At 32.7% G+C, this 21,342-nt stretch overlaps 2 protein-coding genes and 1 long non-coding RNA gene across 3 annotated transcripts; 1 reads left to right on the top strand and 2 right to left on the bottom strand.

Moving 5' to 3' along the window:
• Nucleotides 1–5,424: 5,424 nt before the first annotated feature.
• On the bottom strand, nucleotides 5,425–6,162 carry LOC112020961 (uncharacterized). Its single transcript, XM_024053533.1, has one exon. It carries the CDS (start codon nucleotides 6,160–6,162, stop codon nucleotides 5,425–5,427), a length of 738 nt encoding a protein of 245 aa, XP_023909301.1.
• Nucleotides 6,163–14,655: 8,493 nt separating this feature from the next.
• On the bottom strand, nucleotides 14,656–15,426 carry LOC112020962 (uncharacterized). Its single transcript, XM_024053534.1, has one exon. The coding sequence runs from the start codon at nucleotides 15,424–15,426 to the stop codon at nucleotides 14,656–14,658; it is 771 nt and encodes a 256-aa protein (XP_023909302.1).
• Nucleotides 15,427–16,461: 1,035 nt separating this feature from the next.
• LOC136062889 (uncharacterized) lies at nucleotides 16,462–17,251 on the top strand. Its single transcript, XR_010624622.1, has 2 exons — nucleotides 16,462–16,661; nucleotides 16,847–17,251. It is a non-coding gene; the product is annotated as an uncharacterized LOC136062889 (long non-coding RNA).
• The last annotated feature ends 4,091 nt before the right edge of the window (nucleotides 17,252–21,342 follow it).

The raw sequence follows: 21,342 nt of genomic DNA, 5'->3' as shown, positions 1-21,342 counted from the left end.
GTAGTGGTAGTAGTTTTTCCCTTAGATATTTTTGGGTTCCCTTCCTTCTCGTAGGTTCTTGAGGCACGTCCCTATCATTGGAGCTTCTTAGAAGGTTACTCTGATTTATGGGATCTACAATTGATTGGTGTTTAGCCTATTCGAGGAGGGATTCCTCCTCAGACCTCCATCCTATTTGCATATGGCTCCTTAAGTCTTGAGTTTGAACCATTCATTTCTATTCGTTCGTCATCGGACTACTCAAGCTCTCGGATAAGGCCCAAAACCCAATATATGATTTGGGCCCTTAACCCTACAAGTTCATTTAAAGTTTAGACCCATTAAAATTTAAAATTTATTGCTTTATGGGTTAGTGTACTTTTTTCTTTTTCTTATATTTCTCTTTTGAATAGTCATATATATATATATTTTTTGAAATGTTTCAATAACTTATTCTTTAATTATATATCTTTTTTGACATTTTGGAAGTTTTAACATCTGAGTTTGTGTAGTCACACACACACACACACACACACACACAAACAACTCATTAAAATAATAAAGGAAGAGAGAGAATTTGAGTTTTTTAATTGAAGGAAGAGATATAATTTTAATAAAATATTGTATTTTATTTTTAATAACTTGTTACAGTCAACTGGTATAAAATATTAGTTTACTATAGTTGCAAAAAATTTAGCTTTACTTTCTCCACTAACACATGATTTTTTAGTGGTAAAATAGTTTTTTTGCTAAAATAAAATCACCATTGTAAATGTTTTTATTGTTTTTGTTAAGTTTTTAGGTTCAATAGTTGTTAATTGGGTTAGACTAATTAGGCTGATTGGGGAGAAGGGGGGTTTAAGGTTTTAAAAAGGAGACCCAACTACAAAATTAATTAAAATATATAATATCTAAAAAAATAAAAAATTTGGACCTAGGAGGGCCTGGACCCCACCTCAGTCAGTCCTTGCACACAACAACAAAAATGTAGGTTTGTTTTTTTGGTAGAAATTTCCAATCAATTGAGTTGAAACTTCATGGTACATTCTCAAATTTGGGGTCCCATACGTTACCCAATCTATGCCATAAGTGAACACAGTCCAATTTATAGTCAACTTATGACGGAAAATTATTAGGTGCTTTTAGAGTATTAATAAATGATGCTCACTCATTTCACATTCATGGTGGACCTGATCATAAATTTAATTAGTAAATTTTATTATGAAAATAAGAAAAAAGAGCACAATTTTTCATATTTCGAAAATATCTAAGAATTACTCGCTTATGACGTTAGCGTGCTTAAAATTAGTTGCACCATTTTAGATAGCTTTTAACTCTGAAACTCTTAACGTAGGCACAATGAAAAATATTCCAGCACCGTCTGTACATAGACATAAAAGGAAATAAGGAATCATTGAAAAGAAAGTTTAGGAAATGATTATTAATAATGCACTTTCTTTAGTACTTTCCGACAAGGAGATAGATATTTCCAACCACTAATCATTTTAGTCCGAGAAAATTCATGCTTCTTGCTGATGTAATTGCATGCATAATTTCCATATAATAGAACAGAAGCTTCTAAAGATACATAACAAACAAGACGTAAGTCGGTACGCGAACATCACTTCTCGAAGCTTGTACTAAAAAGGAATATATTTAGTCAGTTTTGTTAAAAGGAAATCATATATAATAATGCACTTCTCTGTACTTTCCATGTAAAAACTAGAAATCCAGTATGACACGTGTTCTTCTAACTTCTGAGAATGAAATATCCCGCTGCTCCTTTTCCGTGGGAAGGGAGGCATTTTTTAATGGTCTTTTTGTATTATGGGCGGTGCTTGGTAGGCTTACACATAATTAAGTTGCAATGAATTATTCAAAGAACCTTTACACGGTTTTGAATATGTGTGAAAAGTAAAAACTAACCAAACCATGTGGTTTATTTATTTATATTTTTATTTTAGATAGGAAAGAATTCTAATCAATGAGGTCCACTCTTATAATTACTTTTTTTATTAAATTAAAATATTAATTAATTTTTGGTGTAAGCAAAATATAAATTCTAAGTTTTTTATTCAACGAAAAAAATTTTACTAGTGGAATCGTGTGATAATAAAATGCAATAATTTTGAATTCTGACATAAGAGTAGTGTGTGGATAATTTTTTCTGGCTTGTCTATGATGATGCACATTTGTTACTAATTATGTACTTGAATTTGTTAGGATCCATATATGATGCCGTATACACCTAGGATTTCATGCATTAATTCTTGGCACATCTAAATGCTACATATTTTATGCCTCTTTAGACAAAAGCACATGTACACAAAATGGGTCCAACACCAATAAGCACATTTCTACAAAATGGGTCCAACTGTGCTTATTCTCTTACCCAAAAAAGAAAAAGAAGAACAAGAACAAATGTATGCACATGTGAAGACAGTTGTATGTATGTCAAGTACCATATATGGTTTGAAGTTTGAACTATATAGTGATATCATTAGTGGCGACGATATATGATGACGACTTCTCGATAATTATTGATGATGACAAATCTGGCACGGCAAAGTCATATATTATTTTAACAATTAACGGGAAATTGAGCCATATGCATGGGGTTTTGAAACTTATATTTATATATATATATATATAAATAAAAAATAAAAAAACTCTCTCCGAAGACCAATCTCTTCCTTAATTGTTAAGAAAGTTTGAAGTATATATAATATAAAAATATCATGAAATTCACTGGTGATTTCTTCATAGCGTGCCATGTGAGTTTTTTGTTTGGAATTTTTGGCTTGGACGGTTGGGCTGTTGAAGATTGATTTAGCGGACTAAAAAAGAAAGCTGTTTTGAAGATTTAATATAAATACTATTTATATGGATTCTAGTTAGCTCAATTAGTAAAGTCTCTGATGATTGTATAAGAGATTTGGGGTTTAATTTCCGCCTACACCAAAAATTGATTGGTGTCTTGGTCTGATGATAAAGAGATATAAGTTGAAACTTTCTAAATATATATATATATATATATACTATTTATCAAAATATAAAAATTCATAGTTTTCACAATTTTTAAAGTATTTTAATATTAACTTCATGTGAACGTGATTTAGTGATGGATTTAAGTGAAAACGGTATAAATAACAAAACATATTTTGGCCTATTATGAATTTATGATTAAAAAAAAAGGTTATGTCTTTGTGTGCGCATGTAGATTTGCTCATTCAATACATAGGTAAGCAAATGTAGTCACTATAATCAATATATATACAAGTACAATAAAATACCAAGTGGAGTCCAAATATTTTCCTTCATTTTTTTTTCTTTTATTTGAACTATACATTTATTAAATACATATATATACAAATGTCTTTCGTATTTTTGGACGACTCTCCTATAGAGATGAAAACTTTTGAAAATCCACAAAATTTCTGCATCATCATTATAATGTATATATCTTTTTTGAAGGCTATAATGTATTTATCTTTAATTTAATTTAATTTGTATTGGAAATCAGTTAAAACCAATTAGAAGTCATAGTTTTAAATTAAAGTTTCTGATTTTTTTTAGTTAGACTCTCTTACGCTGCCGTGAAGCTTTTAAAATCCCATTATATTCTCTCATTATCATTATATATAATATATATTTTTAATTAATTTTTTTTTTTAAATTTCCAATTAGTCAAACCAATTAAAAGCTGTCTCCTTAGAATAAAGAAACCCGACACAGTGATACTAAAAACAAAAAGAAGGTTTTACTAACATATAACGTACGCTTAAAGCATATATTAGAAAACTATATATTTAAGGAAACCTTAATTTTTATGAAAAAATAAAAAAATAATTAATTTTTTTGACTTAAATTCTCATAAACAGTTTTCAAAAGTAGATGATTAATCATCCGGATCCAAATAAAGAGTACTTAAAATAAAAGTCATTATCAAAAAATAATTAAAAAAAAAGTCACTTTTTCCACATGAGAGGTCACCTCAATAGGCGTACAAGAATTATGAAAGTACATCAATATTAAAGTTCCAATTGCAAATTATTTCTTTCCGAGAAAAATCTCTTGATTAGCTTTTCGCTGTTGGGACTTGGAACTGCATGAGTAATTTTCCAATCATAGAATAGAAGCTCCAGAACTTCTGGTTGTTTTTTTATTGTCTTCTTGTGTTACCGTCGGTTCTTGGTAGGGCTCACACGTTAGTTGCAATGTACTATTCAGACAGCTTTTTACATTGCGTTTTGTTCTTCCAAATTTAACAGAGACGTGATTGAATATAAATGATAACTAATACAGTGCTTTTGTCTAGGAAAAAGTAAACAGAAATTGTTATCCACCATGATCATACATGCTATTTGTGAATCAAGATCCTCTCTATTTTAAAGAGGAATGTATTATGTTCATTTTATGATTAAGATTTAATTATTAGATATTTAAATATGTAAATGATGCTATATTATTTTAAATTTCATTTCATAAAATAAGCAATAGTAACTCGTGTTGCTTGTTCTTTATCATGAGAAGAGTTAATGTTCAAATTACCCACACAAGGAAAAGAATTTCGGCATCAAATGATTCACCGATTTTTTCACATAGCCTCTCTTGTGTTTTTGTACTTTGATGAATCTAGTCGATTATACTTTCTCAACTGTTATGTGAGTGAGATAAGAAAATTATAGTAATTTTTGTGTGTAACATGGCTATTCTTGAAAACTAAATTTTGACTATGGAATTGCTTATCTACATTTTCCAAAAAAAAAAAAAAAAAAAGAAAAAAAAGAAAGAAGAAAAGATGTTGAATAACTATGGAATTGCTTATCTACATTTTCCAAAAAAAAAAAAAAAAAAAGAAAAAAAAGAAAGAAGAAAAGATGTTGAATAGTCTTTGATGCATAGTTAAAATCAAGGACTCTTCAACACTGTTAAAAAAAAATGTTGAAGAGTCTTTGATGCATTGTTAAATTGTTAAAAACAAATTACACTTAATATAATTTTTTTTTGAGAAAAGTTAAGAAATATAATTCTTCTTTAATGTTACATTATTTGATAACTTTTTTTATATATTCTTAGTTCATCTAAATGCTTCAAAGAAACAAACAACTTCTCAAAAAAATAAATGCTTCTAAAAGTTCATTTTTTTCCTCCAAATTTTCACATGTTGTCTACAAAGCTGCTACATATATTATGCCTCTTGAGACAAAGATGTAGAAATGAAGAACAACCATAAGTAATTAAGCATATATACGATAATATAATATGTTTAAACCTTCCCAATCATTTGTACAAAGAACGTTCTTTATTCACACAAAATAATTTGTTATCAAATTATATGCTAACATATAATTTGTTACATGGACATTTAATCTACTTTATTTACACAAAATAAATCAACTAGTCTAATCGGAAAAAAGAAAAAGAAAAAGAAAAAGAGAAAAATCAACTTGACAATAACTGCTCAAAACATACTACAGCAATCCCAATTGGATCTCCAAAGATGGCTGAAATAATGAGCTTGAGAACAAGTATAGCCTTCGTCAAATATTTATTAACCTTCTTTCCATTCTTGCTTCGTCCACTTTGTTCTACTGCGTCTTCCATATTTGGAACCATAATTTGCAACCCCATGTCACTTGTCTGACCCTTCTTCCAATTCTCAAGAATTAAGTCCTTCACACATGCCACATGATAGCAATACTGGCCACAGTTGGATTCATAAGACCAGCCCTTGAGATCTTTAGCTACGTTCTTGCTTTTACATTTAAGGCACTTCAGTCCTGATGAGACCTTTTCTCTAAGGTACAGCTTCACCCCATCACCATTTAAGGTACGTTCAAGCTTCATACAACATGGGTGTAGGTCATATGCTTTCTTGTGCTGGCATTGGTACACAAACCCTAGCACATCTTTCCCACAAGCATCACAGCGCCTCTCCCCTTGTACATTTTCAACAAATTTGAATTCGCAAGTTTTGAAGAATGGGTGGAAGGCAGAGGATTCAGGCATTGCACACTCCTCGTGAAGATGGAAGTTGCACTGCTTGCACTCGTAACACGATATTTCCCCTAGTCTGAACCCTCTTTGCTTGCATCCATCGCAACTGTAAGGTTCTTGGGCCTCCACAAGTGTCAAAGTGTGTTGTGGGTGGCTAGAATGCTCTATCTCTGTGAATTTCATGTCTGTATCTGATGATTCTGATCCGATGAGTCTGCCTCAAAACTTGACACATTTATAGATGAAGAAAGTTGGAATGATAACACTAGCAAATGTCAGGAACTTCACTAGAAATTTCCTCGAAAATGCATGGGCAGGTGACTCCGATAGTTCAATAGCGCGTGGCATGTTCTTCGGTTCGACGTTTGGGCCAAGTTTATTAGCTGATGAAGATTCAGTCAATACCCAACCGAAATTAAACACCAAGGGGGTCCACTTGATACACTTTCTTTCATTTTCTTTTCTTTCTTATTGTTATTATTTTTAATTTAAAGTAAAAATTTATTAAACTTTTACTATTTAAGAAAATCTTTTTTGTTCTTTTAAATTTTTTATAGGTGGAATTCAGTTAGTTCAATTGCTAAAATTTTTTTATTATTAAATAAGATATTTAAGGTTTAAATCTTGTTTACACAAAAAATTAATTGATATTTTAAGTTGATAATTAAAAATAATCACCATGAAATGAATGACATATATTAAAAGTCTATGATATCTATAAAAAAAAAAAAAATCTTCATTTTTTTGATAATTTAATGATGTAGAACAGACAGCACATGCCTTCTTGGAGCAGTAAGGGCGCAGGAAGTCACAACGCAAAATCAAAGGGGGGTGCCAGTAGGGGCCATCAAAGGTAATAGTATCGAAATTGCATGAAATTTGGCAGGTTGAAGGGAAACGGCGTTCTGATCCAGATTCATGCAAATATCATGAACATCGCCAAATTTTAGGCAAATTCCTTCGTTAAGGCCCCGAAAACAATGTTTTTGTTATTTATAGTAATATTTGTTTTTCCTTAATAACTTTTAGTTTAAAAGTCAGAATAAGGTCTCGTCTGTTTTGGGATGACCCTTAAGGTCAGTAGTTTATGATTCTGTGTTTAACTCAATTTTGCCATTTTTGGTAAAATTCGGTAATTTTGTCACCTAATCGCTTAATTAGTGCGAATTAGGGTTTTAAACGTTTTTGCTCAGTATTTATATGTTTTGTAGCCGTCAGAGGCAATATAGACTATTATCAATAAACACAGACTTTTGTCAAATTTTCTTCTGGTGGATTCCAGTTTTATTTCCTTGTGGATTCAGGGAAACCCCTCGTGGATTCGAGGCTTACTACCAGAAACTAACAGTTTAGTTTCTGTTCCATCAAGAGAGCATCGTGTGTGTTTCTCTTCAGGCTTCCGCGACATCATTTAATAGTTGGTTTAACAAAGATGTAAACGCTAGATGTGAAAAGTATCAAGTAGTTTAGATATAAAACTCTTGAAAAAAAAAAAAAAACTTGTTTCGAAGTAAGCATTAAATCCAATTAAAGCCCATTAATACACTAAATGTATGAAATAATTTCTTGCATGTTGAACATGGAGAAATTATTATTTACATCGGGAGGACTGTTGATGTGGTTATTCCTGATCAATGAGATGATGATATTTATATAAATGTATGTGTAAGTTTTCTAATCAGCACAAAAAATAAAAAATAAAAATTATCAGATGATATTACATTTACATAAATAATATATTTTATTAGTTTGGATGTCAAAAGGACCAAAGAATCCTCCTAATAGATCTCATAATTTATCTTTAACAACGTGATTCTGTATCCTTTTATCATTTATACTGATTTTATTATACTATTATAATGAGTCTGACCAATATATCCAGATAATTTTATAATTTATACCCTTACCAATGCAAGCTTACAATGAAATGAAGAAGGCTTTTACGGTTTTACCAACCCGACAACGGCATGACCTATTCAGCTTTTGCGTCGAGAATTTTGGTTGGTAATTGACATATATTTGCACAAACTTCTATAATGCAGCGGCTGCGTAATAGTTTAAGTATAGATCATGAATGGACCATTGGACTAACTACCATAACGATATAAAGCATACACATAATTTTTATATTGAGTTCATCCAAATTTTTTATGGATAGATGGACCTTTTACATTAGAGACCTTATATAAAAATAATGAGATTCAATTCGAACATAATCCGTGTATATGGTTTGTGCTTACAATTTATCTACACCACACAAGATTAATTTTTAAAAGTGCATTGACTCCTGTGCATATGAGTACAAGTTGTCATGTAGTAAAGTTGTGGTAAAATTGTAAAAAAATTTGTGGCTCTCTTTGCTAAAAGGAAATCGTAATAATGCTCTTTTTTTTGTACTTTCCATGTAAAAACTAAAAATCCAGTATGAGATGAGTTCTTCTAAATATGAAATATCCCGCTGTTCCTTTCCCGTGGGAAGGGAGGCATTTTTTAATGGTCTTTTGTATTGTGGGCGGTGCATGGTAGGCTTACACGTAATTAAGTTGTAATGAATCATTCAAAGAACCTTACACGGTTTTGAATATATGTAAAAAGTAAAAACTGACCAAACCATGTGGTTTATTTATTTATATATTTTTTACTTTAGATAGGAAAGAATTCTAATTAATAAGGTCACTCTTATAATTGCTCTTTCTTATTAGATCAAAATACTAATTATTTTTTGATGTAAGTAGGATATGAACCCTAAATCTCTAAAAATTTTAACTAATTGAATTAATTGGAATCGTGTGGTAATAAAATGCAATGCTTTGAGTTTCGACACGAGTAGTGTGTGAAGAATTTTTTCTGGCTTGTCTATGATGCACATTTGTTACTAATTGTGTACTTGAATTTCTTATGATATTTGATGCCGTACACACCCAAGATTTCATGCATTAATTCTTGACACATCTAAATGCTATTTTATGCCTCTTTAGGCAAAGCGGTACTACAATAAGCACATGTACACACAGGGGCGGAGCCACGTTGTCCCATGTGGGGGCCGTGGCCCTTGCAAAAAAAAAAAAAATTTCCAACATCCGGCCCCCCCATATTTCTCCCACTCCCAATTATAGTTTAGGCCTCTATTCTCCTAGGCTCCCACTATTAGTTTTAGGCCTCTCATTCTCCAAATAAAACACAAAGTTGGCCCACTAACATTTAAATACTAAAATCCAAACACATAACTTCTCTATCTCAAAAACCCACCCCACAGTCCCCCACAAAATTCCTTATTCTTTTCTTTTCTGTCTTTTGTGATACACTTCCCAGTATCGCCTACCAGCCCCCAAAACTCAGCAGCATCAGTCCTCTAGTCCCAAAAAAAAAAAAAAAAATCCTAACCAATTTTTTCTTTCTTCTTGCTTTCTAAAACAAATCACTCAGTTTATTTCATTGTCAAATTTTAGGATTTGGAACTTGGTGACTGCCTGGTGAAGTGGTGAGTTTTCTTCTATTATTTAAGCCCTAGACCTTCATTTATTTTCAGTGTCTTTTTTTGATTTTCTCAACTATCTACACCTAAATATTCACATGCATTTTATATTTTCATAAATTTTTAGAGAAATATATGATGGAAGGAATTGGGATGGAGATAATTGATCTCCGAAGCTGCATGTTTTTTGACGACTAGAAACGAAAACGAGAAATGGGTTTTACTGATCATTTGGTTTAGAACACAGAAGAAAGATTGTGCCTTTCTACAAACATGAAAATGTTTTTTTTTTTTTTCTTTTTTTTTTTTTTTTTTTTTTTTTTTTTTTTTTTTTTTTTTTTTCAGAAAAAAAAAAAAGAAAAAAATGTTAGAAAAAGACAGAGAGAAAGAGGGTGTTTTTGTTTTCGTTATTGCTATTTTTTTTTTTTTTACCAAAATGAAATAGAAAACGGTGCTTTCGTTGCAGTTACTTGTTGCTGTTTTTGTTGGATTGTGTGAGCACTTTGTTTCAAGTAAAGAACTTGGAAAGGCAAGAAAGAAATGTCTATCTATCAAGCCTTGGATGGTCACTAACCAATGATAAGGAGATTGTTTCAATTTGTTTGTGATGACTGATGAGTCTTGAAGGGAAGAATATCTACAGTTGTAGGCAAATAAGCATTGCCACACGGCCCACCCATTTTTGCACTTTGTGATTCTGTGAAGACAGGTAAAATTATTTTGATATATTAATATTTTTGATTAGTTAGATATCATGTGGCTGTAGAAGTTGTTAAATTGTTTGATTTATGTTGTGTACAAATCCTTGTGTGTTTAATTTTTGTTTAAGCCTTTAAGGAGTTATTATTAATTAAAGTTGTATTAAAAAAAATTAAAATATAGGAAAATTTTAATAATAGGAATGATGATGATTGATGGGTTTGATTGTTTAAATTATAGTGAAAATTTTGTTTTTTCTTGAATATGAATAACATCTATATAACTAAGGAAAAATTTCTAATTAAAATTTTTATTTTTAAAATTCTTTTTAGGTTAATTTTTGAGTCATATTGTAGCCGCACATTGTAATTTTCTTTGATGATAGTGAAATTTCTGCAACTCCGTGGACGTAGGCATATTGCCAAACCACGTAAATACTGTCTTATGTGTGTGATTGTTTTCTTTGGCATTTTGTTTTCTCTATTTTTTTGTTTCTCACAATTTTGGAATTTCGGTTGAATTCCCAACATGTTCAAGTATATGATGATATATGAAAGTTGATAATTTTGTATCCAATAGACTTAAGAATTATATTTAGTATATATCTGTTACAACCTGGCCCCCAAATATTTATTCCTGGCTACGCCCCTGTGTACACAAAATGAGTCCAACTGTGCTTATTCTCTGACCAAAAGAAGAAGAAGAAGAAGTGAAGAACAAGAACAAATTAATGTATATGCACATGTGAAGACAGTTGTTTGTATGTATGCATGCCTAGTACTATATATGGTTTGAACTATAGGATTAATAAATAATAATTAGATACTGTAACGATTCATTCAAATGGGAAGCGGGCATATATTATCATTAGTGATGACGATGAGGATGACTTCACGATAATTATTGATGATGACGGATCAATTGGCACGGCAAAGTTATATATTAATTCTTTTAACACATGGGCAGACCTAAGATTTCAAGATAGATGGCCGAAGTATTAGAAAAAAAAAAATTTAAATAAGTATCTATATAATACTAACAAACTATCAACCAATATCAATACACAAAATCATTGTTTTTTAATATATTAAGATGTAATCATTTACTAGCAAAGACAAAAAAAACACCAAATAATATTGTTTCTTAAGAGTATTAAGTGTTGCAAAAACAATTTATTTTCACAAACCAAAGCTTACTTTTGCTACTTTAATATAATATTTGAAATGTCACATACAGATGGTACAGTAGTGTTTTTGTTATTTTGTGTTTTAAGTACTAAATATTTAGTATTTAGAACACCTAATGCTAGTACTCTAATATTGAGTTGACAAAGATTTTTTATTTTTATTTTAAAATTTTGTTTTTGTTAAGTTTTGGAGTTGGGTAGTTGCTAGTTGGGTTAGGCTAATTAAAAGGGAGGGTTGTAAGTTTTTAGAAGAGTGTGGCTAGAAAAAAAAAAAATATATATATATATATATATAAACATTAAAAAAAAATTTCTTTTTTTTTTCTTTGGCGTAAAAGAAGTATGAAAGTACATTAATATTGAAGTTCCAATTGCAAATTATTTCTTTCCAAGAAAAATCTCTTGATTAGCTTTTTGCTGTTGGAACTTGGAAGTGCATGAGAAACTTTCCAATCATAGAACAGAAGCTCGATCCAAAACTTCTGGTTGTTTTTTATTGTCTTCTTGTGTTACAGTTGATGCTTAGTAGGGTCACACGTCAGTTGCAATGAACTATTCAAGCAGCATTTACATTGCGTTTTGTTGTTCCAAATTTATCAGAGATGCGATTGAATATAAGTGATAACTAATGCAACGCTTTTGTCTATAAAAGTAGACAGAAATTGTTTGGGTTTGTCCAGGGCCGGCTCAATGAATTTGGGGGCCCTAGGCGAAAGCTTTAAACGGGACCTTTTACATGTTTGAACATTATCACGACCACCTTCGTTATTATCATTTTGTTGTATATTTTCATTATCTTCTAACACTTTTTTATGAATTTCTTGTTTATTATGAAACCTTCACTCAAATTTTCTGCAAGATTTTGTTTTTTACTAGTAATAAATTTGTCCATAGCTCCTTTTTGAGATTCAATTAGTTCTTCTATTTGTCTTTTTTTTTTTTTTTTTTTTTTCATATCCAGATAAATATTTTCTAGTAGACATTTGTAATTAAAAAATATTTAGGAATAAATGAAACACAATTTATATAAAAAAAATTACAATTTAACTAGAATAATATAAATTTAATGTATAAAACAATAGAACCTGTTTTATCAAATGCACAATTGCAGCTTTACTTAATATGATCACTTTACACTTTAAACCTGCACAAAAAAATTAAAATTAATATTAGTACAAAGTAAATTATTCTAAATTTATAATTTTGTTATTAATACTCTTTTTTTGTGTAGCAGTGAACTTTTTTTTTTAGCATAATGTGTAGGACTCAACTTAATTTACTAAGACTAAAAAATGGCCACTATCCCTCTAAATCTGATTTCTTAAAAAAAAAAAAAAAAAAAAAACGTTTAGGACTAGATCCCATCAATACCTTAACAGTTAACTCTCATACCCCTTATTTGATTTCTTAAAAAAAACAAAAACAAAAACAAAAACAAAAACAAAAAAAACAAAAAACGTGTAAGACTAAACTATTTAGACTATTCAAAGCTCAAAAGGTGTGAGACTTCCCATAAAAAAAAAGGAAAAAGGAAAGTGGTGTAAATCTATTAAGCCTAAACGTGTCTCTTCTCTTTATCACTAATCACTTTATGGGTCTATTGAGTATTGACCATTCAGACCATTCATTTATTGAAAGAATCAAAAGGCTTCTTCTAGAGAAATCTAAAGGAACCAATCAACCAAACCAAAGTTCAGCTTCAGCCTTCAGCCAAAAAGCTCTACTCTACAGCCTCTGCTCACGCCTCTTCAAAAGAAAAAAAAAACCCAGACCCGTGAGCTGTGAGCAAACTCCTCTTCAAAAGAAAAAAAACCCAGACACCCATGAAAAAAAAAACTGAGAAACCCTCTTCAAAAAAAAAAAAAAAAAAAAACCCAGACACCTATGAAAAAAAAAAACCAAGACACCCAGCAGTAAACATGAAGAAGACGAAAGAGACAAAGGAAGAGAAAACAAAAAAACGAACCTTCAGTGAACACACAAGTCTATTGCCAACACAGTTGATGAGTAAGGTAACTAATGAGTGTTTTTTTTTAGAATCAAGATAGTCAGATAGAGAGAGTCAGAGAATGAGTTTTTTTTTTCTTCTTTCTTTTTTCTTTCTTTTCTTATTTGCCTCTTCTTTCTGCTTTTGTAATGTTTTCTTCAGCTAATAATTTTTGCCGTTTGTAATCTTTTCTTATGCAAGTTAAAGATTTGGTGATGGTCTGATCTGATGGGATTAGTCACATTGTCAGTTTGTCACTTCAGCTTTTTTTCTGTGACAAATGGGCCTCTGTGACTGTGAAAAACGGGGCCTCTGTGAGAAATCTGTGAGAAACGGGTGCCTGATGAGATATTGTGATAGCCGTTTGACATTAATAAATTTTTTTTTTTTTTTGGGTGAGAAACGGGCCTTTGTAAGGAACAGGTCATTTGTAATTTTTTTTTTTTTTCAGATGGAAAAATAATATTATATACTATATTATTATTATTTGGGGGCCCTCTAAGAAGTGGGGGCCTTAGGCGGTGGCCCAGCTCGCCTATAGCTTCAGCCGGCCCTGGGTTTGTCCACCATGCATGACTCATACATTTTTTATTTGTGAATCAAGATCCTCTCTATATTAAAAGGAATAAATTATTTTCATTTTATGATTAAGATTTAATTGTTAGAGATTTAAATATGTAAATGACGCTATCCTATTTAAAATTTCATTTCACAAAATAGACAATAGTAATTTTTTTTAGATGGCCCAAATACTCGTAACTTAGTGTTGCTTGTTCTCTATTATGAGGAGAGTTAATGTTCAAATACCCATATATATAATTGTGTACACCCTTTAGATTCTCGAAAGGAAAAGTATCTTGGCATCAAATGATTCACCGATTTTTTCACATAGCCTCTCTTGTGTTTTTGTGTTGTGGTGAATCTAGTTGAGTGCTTTCTCAAATGTTATGGGAGTGAGATGTGAAAAATTTAGCAGTTTTTGTGTATAACATGACTATTCTCGAAAACTAAATTTTGACTATGGAAATATTGATCTACATTTTCAAAAAAAAAAAAAAAATTGTTGAAGAGTTTTTGATGCATGGTTAATATATTATAAATTGTTAAGATCAAATTACACTTGATATAATTCTTTCTTAATCTTACATTACTTGATAACTTTTTTATACATGCTTAGCTTATCTAAATGCTTTAAAAAGTTCATTTTTTCCTCCAATTTTTCACATGCTGTCTACAAATCTGATATAAAGAACATATAGTTTGTTACATGAAATTTTCATCCTCTTTCACACAAAATAAATCAACTTGTCTCATCGAAAAAAAGAAAAATCAACTTGAAAATAACGATTCAAAACATATTGCAGCAATTATCCCAATTGGATCTCCAAAGATGGCTGAAATAATGAGCTTGAGAACAATTTTAGCCTTCCTCCAATATATATTAACCTTCTTTCCATTCTTGCTTATTCCTCCACTTTGTTCTACTGCGTCTTCCTTATTCGGAACCATAATTTGCAACGCCGTGTCACTTGTCTGACCCACATCATTTAGTCCATAAATATAATCCTTCTTCCAATTATCAAGAACTAAGTCCTTCACACATGCAACATGATAGCAATGCTGGCCACAGTTGGATTCATAAGACCAGCCCTTGAAATCTTTTAGTATTTCCTTTCTTCCACATTTTCTGCACTTTGATTTTGATGAGAGCTTTTCTTTGAGGTACAGCCTCACCTCACCACCATTTAAGGTATGTTGAAGCTTCATACAACATGGGTGTAGGTCATGTGCTTTCTTGTGCGAACACTGGTACACAAGCCCTAGCACATCTTTCCCACAAGCATCACAGTATCTCTCACCTTGTACATTTTCAACAAGTTTGAAGTCGCAGTTTTTGAGAAATGGGTGGTAGTCAGAAGATTCAGGCTGCAGTACTGCACACTCCTCATGAAGATGGAAGTTGCACTCTTTGTACTCGCACTCGTAACAAGGTCTAAATCCAACTTCTTTGCAGCCATTGCAACGGTAAGGTTCTTTGGCAGGCACAAGTTTCAAAGTGTGTTGTGGGTGGCTCCAATGCTCTATCTCTGTGAATTTCATGTCTGTCTGATCTGATGAGAGGACTGCCTCAAAACTTGATACATATTTATAGATCAAGCAAGTTGGAATGATAATACTACGCAAATGTCACGAACTTCCCTAGTGATTTCTTCGTGATGGGCCGGTGACCCCGATGGTTCAATAGTGAGGCACGTAGTTCCGTTGGAAGTACGTTTGGGCCAAGTTAGCTGTTGAAGATTCAATCAATACGGCAATACCTAATTGCAATGAAACACCAAGTGGAGTCCACTTGATATACTTTCTTTCATTTTCTTTTCTTTCTTCTTCTTATTATTATTATTTAAAATTTAAGTACAAATTTATTAATCTTCTACTACTTAACAGGAGAAAATCCTTTTTTTTTCTCTCTCTCTCTCTAAAATTCTCTTCTATCGGTGGTTTTAAGTGGTAAAATATTTTGCTGTTGAATATGAGATTTAGGATTTGTTTGGATAGTGCTTATTACTGAAAACTGAAAACATTGTAGTAAAATAATTTTTAAATGTGTGAATAGTGCCATAAGACTCAGTTTTAAAGAAAAAATTGCATAAATTAATGACTTGCGGGTTCTGTAAACAGTGAACGAGATCCACAAAAAAAGTTAGACGCGCCATCAAAAAAATTTCAGCAACATCCAAGCGCTCACTTAGTGTTTGAATTTTATCTACACTAAAAATCAATTAGTTTAATGATAAATTGTAATTATTATGGAGTGAATGTCATATATTAAAATTCTATGGTATTTATAAAATAATAAAAATTCTTCATTTTTTTTATAATTCAATAATTAGGGGAGTGGAAATTTGAATACGGTGGTTTCCAAAGCTACAAGACTTTAACAAATAGGGGGGAAAATCTTGCTCTGTAGTAAGCATCTGATCCAATTAAGCCCATTAATAGCCCACTACGAAAGCCCAATACCTTAAAACAAAAATGAAGAGCCAAGTCTTCAACGTAAGAGGTCCCCCAAATTGGGCCTTTCATTGATTTGCTTATAAGTTCACCAGTAACTCTGGGAGGAAAGCCCTTAAAAAAAAAAAAAAAAAAAAAACACATATTTCCCGCGACACTAGAGAGAGAAAGGGTGTGAGATCGAATCATTGAATATGAATCAGAAATTCGGAGGAGGGAGACAACCTACGGGGACTCCGTCGCTGGCGTTGTCGTGCATTGTTGTCGTTGTCTCGCTCCTCGCTGGCGCATCTGTTGTCCACAACATATATAAGCCTAATCTTGTAAGCCTTTCTCTCTCGCTCTGTCATAACCATTTCAATCTTTGGCACATTGTCAATATGTTACAACCAAATATTTTATAGGCCCATGACCTGTTTGATAAAATGTTTGAAACACTGGTCCTATCTTGTTATCCATGACTGCATGACCTGTTTGATATGTCTTTTTCTACTACTGTTGTGTGTAGACATTGCCTCCGGTGGAGAGTGTTCACGAGACTAAGCTGAAGCAACAATCTGAGAGAGAATGATATATGGTCTTTTAGCCATAATGTTGGAGCTGGTTTTTGTTTCTGGATAGATAGATCAACACGACAATGTATGTGGCCTATCTTTGAAGCCAAATCCTAGTTTCAAAAATTTTGCGTGTTTTTCAGCTACATTTAATTGTTACGATCATTTTCTTTTTTAATACCCAGAACTGTAACATTGTAATTGCTACTGTGTTTAATAAGGATTAGTTTTACTTTTATCCCCAAACAGGCATATATGTTCGCTTTACTAGTTGTTTCTATGCATATGTTTGAGTATGCACTTAAGATGTTCGAAGAAATGACTGAATGAAAGTTAGGTATGTTTTTAGTTTGGTTTCCACAGCAAGTTTTTCCATAGTGCTTAGCTCTAGCCAATCAATCATGGAAAGAACTGAAAATTCATTGGAACTAAATCTAATGCATTGAGAAAAATACTTACTTTCTGCTAATACGGGGTTATTGTTGGTTATATTTTATTAAAAGCTTTAATTTTCTGTTAGAAAGAGACTTATATGGGAATGTTAGACTAGAGGATGTTTTAATAGCTCAAAATTGAATATGGGCAAGGTGGTTTTCAAAGTTGGATTCTTTAAAAGCTATTTCTGGCTTTGTTGCATTATACATTAAGGAACCACACAGTCTGCAAAGTCCAGGCTTTGTTTTATACTTCTGTTATGGTACCAAATCCAACTTGAAATTTGTTCTTGGTCGTTAATGTCTTTAATAAATATTCCTGTGTTGCATAGTTTCCAACGATTGAGCTATTTTTGCATTGTTGGTTCTGGAAACTAATTTTTTTGAAGGAAGTAATTAAACATACTTGCTTAATTCCTGTTATCATTTTGGAACTGACCCTGTTAGCAGAAGTTAGGTCTTTCAAGTTACCGCTTACATGAGTACTAGTTATTTACGACATGGGCAAAGCTTCAAGAGATAAGAGGGCAGGTTTTCCACTTTGTGACATTTCCCTTCATCTCTTTTGTTTCCCAGCCTTTTAGTAATAAGTTGATTCATATGTAGGATTTATACTACAAAAAAGCAAAAGAAGGACGTTAAAGTGCTAGGATACATACTAGCAAAGCTTCCTTAGCCTCAGCCTTCTTCCTATTCTCATCATCTTCAATGCTGTATTTCCCTGCATCCTTGATCATCCTCTTAATCTCCTCATTGGACAGCCTCGCCTTGTCACAGGTGATAGTGATCTTGCTCCTCAATCAAACCAGAGGTCATCTCCTCAACTGAAACATTCAAAATACCATTGGATTCAGTATCAAAGCAGACATCTATCTGTGCAACACCCCTTGGTGCTTTAGGAATGCCAAAAAGCTCAAATTCTCATAACAACTTATTATCTTGAGTTCTTGTTCTCTCACCCTTGTATCCCGAGTAAAAAATAGTAGTTTGGTTGTCATAGTTGGTCTTGTAATGGCCCTTCTTGGTGTTAGGAATGGAGGTATTACTTGGAATCACAATAGACATTTCAATTCCAATAATCTCCACTCTAAGAGACATAGGGGTGACATCCTAAAGTGTAAAGACTTGAAGCTTTTCGTTACCCATATGGGCTAAGATTGCGGCTTGAATAGGCACTCCATATATGATATGCCACTGCATCGTTCGGATGAATGCTCCTGCAAAGTTCTTTCCTCCTAAATAAGTCCTATGATAAGCCAACAGGTGCTGTGCCTATTGGAATTCTCTGGAAACAACATTTAACAACGATATCATGAACAAAGTTCTTGTCATCTTAGCATTAGTTATGGCAATTTCTTTTGATTTTCTTAGCTACCACTTTCGCCTATATCTTATTAATTTCAAAATCACCTTATTAAAGATGGAAAAATACCTCTAAACTGGCTTGCCCCCAACCTAGCCCACAGGGGTTTCCCTGCCTTCTTCTCATCCCTACTTAATTTTATGTGGTTTGTTCTTTTGATTTTCTTGCTTACCAAACACCAAATAGTGAATACTTGTGGCTTTTGCCGTTGATTTTATTGGCTACCAAACATAGAAAAGAGGATATGGGGCTTTATATTGTAGTTTTCCTGTCGATTTTCTCGGTTACCAACTTGAAATCATCCTTAATTTTACTTAAAAAAAAATTATTTTAAGACAAAATCTCTATTATTGTTTTTCTTTACTAAAATAAATCACAAATTGCATTTTCCAGCCATAACAAAAGGACGGATTTGGTTATTTCTCAAAGTCTATGAATTTTTTTAGTTTCAAATTAAAACAGTAGAGGTTCAGTTTGATTTTGATCTAATATTAGCAGGAATTTTTTATGTTTTTATTTTTTTTTCAAATTATTAAGTTACTTATGTTTTTAGAGACAATTATTAAGATAATTTGTTCTAAATAAAACTCTATTACAAAGTTCCAATAAATATGACATACTACGTACACTAATAAAATCTCTCTTACTCAAAGTTTGAGAATTAAAGAAGCTCACTTATTATTTAAAATTATTTAATAATCAAATCTGTAGTTTTAATTTTGTGTGTTTTTATTTACTTTAATAATTATTATTTTTATAGAAAACATAAGTGAATGACTTGCACCGACTCCTGCCAGTGACCTAGCCACACAGGCACCCTACATATGTATATATTTCCCTATATGCGTTTTCCTTCATCAGTTCTCGTTTTTCTTTCAGTCGTGTAAACACTTCAACCAAATTCTCGTAGGAGCACAGAACATGGGGAAGGGCAAGGGCAAGGGCAAACAAAAAGCCGTAAGAAACGAAAAACAACCTTTTAAGTCTTACCATACACAATGAAAACTCAGTCACCAACCAAGAACAAACCGATGCTTTCTCAAAATTCCCAGCGGAAATCTTATTGGAAGTAGTCTCGCGCTTGCCACCCAAAGACATATGCAACATCAGGAGTGTCTCAAAAGGCATCAATAATTTAACAAGAAGGCCAGACTTCGCAGCCAAACACTTCCGTAATTGCAAAACTCTTTCTGATAATCTCACAGGATTCTTCTGCCAGAGTTTTTCAACGCAAAGGGTATGGCGGCACAATGAGAGCCGGTTCATTAATGGTCAAGTTATCCATGACCCTCATTTTGTTGCCATAAAATCTGAAGCTGATCGTGTTCCAGATTCTCTCTTCAATTTCTTAAAGAAGGGGAACAACAGCAACGATTTGGTTGAGCTTATTGATTCTTGCAATGGTTTATTACTTTGCTGCACATACACTGGGATAAAATCGTTCAAAACATGGTTCGTTTGTAATCCTTTGACCATGGAACATGTCACTCTTCCATATCCCGTCAAACGATCTAACCTGGTCTACTATGGGTTGCTTGCAGACACAACCAACTCTGGTTATCTTCAATATAAGGTAATTTGTATTTTTAATCCGAAAGACGATGACTCTTGTTCTATGTTGTCAGTTTTATCATCAAAAACGGGTGGGTGGAAGGAATCTGAGGAGAGCCTTCCGCCATTATGCCACCATACCATGATGGGTTCTGATAAGTGTAAACCTGTCAGTGATGTTCGTTGGACGGAGCTAATCCTTCTGCCTTTCGAGATGGACACCGGTGTGGTGCCTGCCACAATGCCTCCGATGCCAAAGTTAGAATATAAGACTCTCTTTTTAAGAAAAGCAACAAAATGAACAAAAAGAGCAAATAAACAATATTCTTTCTTACTTGTCTCCCCTTTTCCTTCGTGGAAGTGTATGGGTTTTATATCTGTTCTCATCGTCCCTAGCCGTTGGAGGAGTTATGGAGGTCTTAATGCTCCATTGGGTAACGCTTCGGGACTGTGTAATGAGGCATCAATGTCTCCAAACGGTTCGTACAGTTGGAAGTGTAACCATTCAGTTGACTGCATTAAAGGGACTGAATATCCTCGTCAGTACCGTGGCCTTCTGCGTTGCTCATCCTGGGGACGTTCTCGTCCGTATGAGGACGATCGTTCTCATAGGAAAAGCTTGATGGCTTCATCAGTGCTTATTTACCTCGTCATCTGCCCCCCGATTCTGTGTTCGTCGATTTAATGACGATCATGGAATACGAAGGGTTACAGGATGTAAAGTGACTCTTGGGGTTTCGCTCCGTATTAAGTGCGAAGCGGCGGCGCTTCACAGATCGTGGCCTATGTGGCGCGTGCTGATTGGGCAATTAATGCTTGAGGTAATGAAACTATTGGGTTTCCCGCCGACCTTTCGTTTTTCGAGCTTTTCTTTTTAACTTCCTTCTCTTTTCATTCTTCTTCTTTACTTTTCTGCCATTACTTTTCTTCTAGCTTTCTCCTGTTGTTTCTCTCTGAGCTGATACATTGGCCAAGCGAAGCTTTCTCACTCCGCCATTGATTAAGGTATGCTTCTCTTTCCCTCCTATTTCTCTTTTTCTCGTTTCTTTTTATGTTTGCAGTACTGTTCCTGATTTTTCTATTGTTTCTGTTTCTTTTCGTT

This window comes from Quercus suber, unplaced genomic scaffold, assembly GCF_002906115.3.
Source record: "Quercus suber isolate HL8 unplaced genomic scaffold, Cork oak 2.0 scaffold_464, whole genome shotgun sequence".
In the NCBI taxonomy this organism is placed as follows: Eukaryota; Viridiplantae; Streptophyta; class Magnoliopsida; order Fagales; family Fagaceae; genus Quercus; species Quercus suber.
This window is presented reverse-complemented; position numbering and strand designations above follow the sequence as displayed.